This window comes from Cherax quadricarinatus, chromosome 19 (genome assembly GCF_038502225.1).
Source record: "Cherax quadricarinatus isolate ZL_2023a chromosome 19, ASM3850222v1, whole genome shotgun sequence".
NCBI lineage: Eukaryota > Metazoa > Arthropoda > Malacostraca > Decapoda > Parastacidae > Cherax > Cherax quadricarinatus.
In genome coordinates, this window is record NC_091310.1 from 38,043,656 (window position 1) to 38,047,725 (window position 4,070).

The 4,070-nt window shown below is 41.8% G+C and overlaps 1 protein-coding gene across 1 annotated transcript; it reads left to right on the plus strand.

The window, feature by feature from the left end:
- Nucleotides 1-262: 262 nt before the first annotated feature.
- LOC128688168 (uncharacterized) lies at nt 263-3,727 on the plus strand. The gene is made up of 4 exons (XM_053775876.2): nt 263-421; nt 1,800-1,944; nt 2,112-2,274; nt 2,550-3,727. Exons 1-4 carry the CDS (start codon nt 390-392, stop codon nt 3,500-3,502), a joined length of 1,293 nt encoding a protein of 430 aa, XP_053631851.2. The 5' UTR covers nt 263-389; the 3' UTR covers nt 3,503-3,727.
- Nucleotides 3,728-4,070: the final 343 nt, after the last annotated feature.

Sequence of the window (4,070 nt, forward strand, 5' to 3'; positions counted from 1 at the left end):
AAAAAACTCTACCAGCAACGACAACTTCACACAAGGTTCTATGGACCAGAGAGGTGTATGTGTATGTACGCCGAGAGTTTGATTTAATCCCTATTTTAGGCATTAAATTATTCTCCATCGGTGGTGAACAAACGAAATGCAGTCTTATGACCGCCTCACCTAGTCGATAAACTTACAACCCAGTTAACCAGCTTCGGGGATTCGAAACCGGCGCTGAGTGAGAGTTACGAGTGAAGTGTGAAGGTTTCCTGAGTGGTGAGCTTCAAGCCTCAACTAGTTGTCCTCCATCACAGCCAAGTTCACTCTTTGTTCAGTGTGGATTCTCATCATTCTGACGTCCATTGAGGTTTTGTGCTTTGTGTGTGAAGGAAAGCTTATTGTCTATCGTAATGTGGTTTCCGGTGACGTGGTTCGTTGTATGGTAAGAAGTCTTTTTGATATTATTTCTTCATTGTGCTACTTGATTTATTCATAAGTTTTGAGGAAAATTAAAGCTGTAGACGAGCTTCGAATAAATTACTTATTTTTAATGTAGATCTCTTCAAATACTACAAAAAGTACTAACGAAACGTTTTGTCCTAACAGTAGACAGTTTTAGGAACTGTCTAGGGGTGGGGCTGGGAAGGAGTTAAGTGAGGTCTTTGCTTTAATTTATCACTGGTAAATTCGTCATATCACACGACTTGTTAAAACTTCTAAATATGTAATTATACACAAATATGGTAATCTTTCATTTAGGACTGTAAAACATCCCTCATTCCACACCAGTGTAAACGGAAAACACTACTGCAGAAATCCCTCTCGTCGGAGGACCCGTCATCTCTGCTCCCGCATCCCCTCGAGGAAGGTTCCTTGATGTTGGTGAGGGGCTCTTGATTTAGGGAATTGGATCTATGCTCCAGTTCCCCGAATTAAGCCTGAATGCCTTCCACATCCCCCCCCCCAAGCGCTGTATAATCCTCCGGGTTTAGCGCTTCCCCCTTGATTATTATAATATAATAATAATTCTCCTGCATAGAAAGCACTAGAATCTACTAGTGCAAATTCCCCCTCCCCTCTTCCCCTTCCTTTTTTTTTTAAATTTATAACTAGACTCGCTGATCTTTAGCTGCAACTTTAGGACTGTCCAGTTCCTTGAAGCAGCCACGAATCTATTGGTTATTCCCCTTGTGTATGCTGAGTAGTTGAACGGGGATTAACACTTCTCGTGGCGCCCCTGCTCCTCTAGGAAGGGTATATCCCCCCCCCCCTTGGCCGGCGGGGTGTTTCTGCCCTCTCCGGTGATTTCAGTGTACAGATTTGGGACTAGTCACACTATTCTTTAAGTGATCGTTCAAACTCTCTCCTTTCCTAATTTGAATAGGATACACAAGGAACCGTATGTCTGCCTAAAGGTTTAAGGCTTCTGATAAAATTTAGACATGGTACATCGCTGGAACATTTACCCATGAATCTTCTCTACTTCAACGTAAATCCGTACCCGTCGACGAGACTAGGGCAACTGTTGCTGCCTTCTTGCCTACCATATCTGAAGGTGCGATTTAACAGCACTTTGACAAGGAAGAATAAACTGGATTTGACAAACTGTCACAGCAACAATCTACCTTCAAAACGCTTCGTGAATAGTTTAGTGTAAAGATAAGGAGGGAATTAACTTGCCGTGTCCGTACCTCCCTGGATCTCCCAACCCCGCCACTCTTGCAGACGTCTAACGTAAACATTAATTTGTATGCTCTTGGCAATGCGAAATCAGGCTAGCAATTCGTTGAACTTATGAATTTTGCTTTCTTATTTTCCAGCATGCAAGTGTGTGGAGTATGGAGCGGCATGGCTCCAGCACAACCATATATGGGCCGCAGGAAGGACTGTCGGTGTGTACCTAAATCTGAAGTCTGCGCCATAGAAGTACTTCCCCTCTCAGTCGTCGCCGCCTCGTCCTTCGCTGTCAGTGCATTGAAAAGTTTATCCTGGTGTAGAGCGGAGGGAAAGATATGAAGGGTCTTCATACTAGACCCTTCCAAACCACCTTAGTTTGGTTTACCTTAAATCTAATAACTTTAACTTTTCCCCAATCTAACCTATATTTACGCTTAAATTAGTTTCTCTTCCAGCCATATACTTGCATCTTGGGTACTCGTATGTGCTGTGACTCTGAGGTCCCACATTACCTCCATACTGACGACTACGGTTCCAGTCCTCCAGACGTAGATACACTGATGGTGAAAGTTTCTTCCTTGGAACGTTACCACGATAAACAGCTTCGCTACAGCACGGGTAAAGTTTCTAAATCAGTAAAACTGTATTGTAGATTTAGTCCATTTTGCGGATTTGAACTGTTGGGTCTTAATTCCTCTTCCCTCCTTGCTTGCTTTGTTTGTAAAATTAGTGATCACTTTGCTAAACTAGTAAGGTGTAGCAGTCTGTGTTCCTACAGAGCCTTGCTTAAACCTTGTTCACTCTTGTTAATAAACTTTTGAACTTTAAATATTACTTTTAGCATAGCAAGCTAGTCTATGCTAAAAGTAACAATCTGTTTTTTTTCTTTTCAGTTGGTAAAAGAAAGAATACCATCTTTAATCTCGAAGAGCCTACGACACTAAACGAAGAGGAATCTGAATTTCTCGTCTCTGACGCTTATTCAGATCCTCTTACTTTAATAAACTCCCACTTGACACTGCCTAGTGACACTGAAGATGACACTGACTATGTTTCTCATTCTCTAGTAGAAGAGACCGATAAATATCTTATTACACCCAACGAACATGAAAATCTGCCAGACTCTACTGGGGAAAGTAGAGACACTCGCTCAGAGAGTGCTAACGGAAGCTTAGGCTACAACTATGGGCGCTTTATCGAGAATAAATTTAACTTATTTTTTACCAGAGATGCGGATAATTCGTCAAACTCTACCCAGTTTTCTGAATACAGGAACTACACTTCTGTAAATGCCACTTCAACATTGCTTAACAGTTCACCAGGAAATACTCAGATACAGTCTGCCTCAGAAGAAGGAAGTGTTAATCTTCCTGACTCTCCGTATATCTTTTCTCTTCTGGCTACTAGATACACTGATACTATGGGTGTCACTAAAGATTCCATGAGTACTAACCAATTTAGCATATCGAGCGAGGACCTTCAGACTTTGGAAACTACATCGAGCATCTCCACTGATAGTACACCAGTGGTACAAGCTGAAGCAACCTTGACTTCGACAGTAGAAGACGAAAGTGACTCGAATAGCTCTGCCTGTGACCCTTCACTGGCACACTGCAGTAGCAACAAAACACCAGTTGCCGAGCTCGATGCTGTTGACCAACCTGAAGACAGTGTAGCAAATAATGAAAGTTTGCCGCAAGCTGTATTTAGTATGTTGGTAAGTTCTAATTCTAGTTCAGGAACTTCCGAAGATACTGTACTCTTGGATAATCTTTTAGACGTCACCACTCCGCCTGATGAAGATTATGGATTTTGGTACTGGTTTTGGACTTGGCTTTTCGGGTAACTTGAGAAAATGGGGTTCCTTACATCGAATGAAAAGTATAAAGCATTGGAAGCTCTGCTGGAGTTTGGTGAACTATTGTGAATATGAAGCCTCTATATATAAACTGCTTGCCCTCAACTTGGTTTGTAGCTAAGTTAAGATTCTGACAAGCCTGTTATGGTGCTACCTCTTTTATGCTGTGATATCTAGGTTTGTTTTAAGTTCTAATAAAGTACTATTTTTTTTGTTCTGTATTTTAATTTAAACCTTGTCAATCCTAAGGCAGTTAAGCATATTACCTGGAAACTTCTACCAAAGAATTTAGCTAATTCATATCTTCCCTTTCCCTAGACTTCCCCCCCCCCTAGAGTTGCCTTCCCAGAGCACCTTTATGCTGGTAACTAGCCCTTTATCGGACTAATTAGATAACATTGACTCTTAGCCTGATTACCTCCCAGGTTCTGTTTAACTCTGGTGTTGATACTTGCTTGTGAATATTAATCTGTAACGATTAAGAAGCCTTCCCCCGATTCATTGGCTGAATCGGTTAAACTTCTCTGGCACCGGCCACCTATGCATGGTCACCACT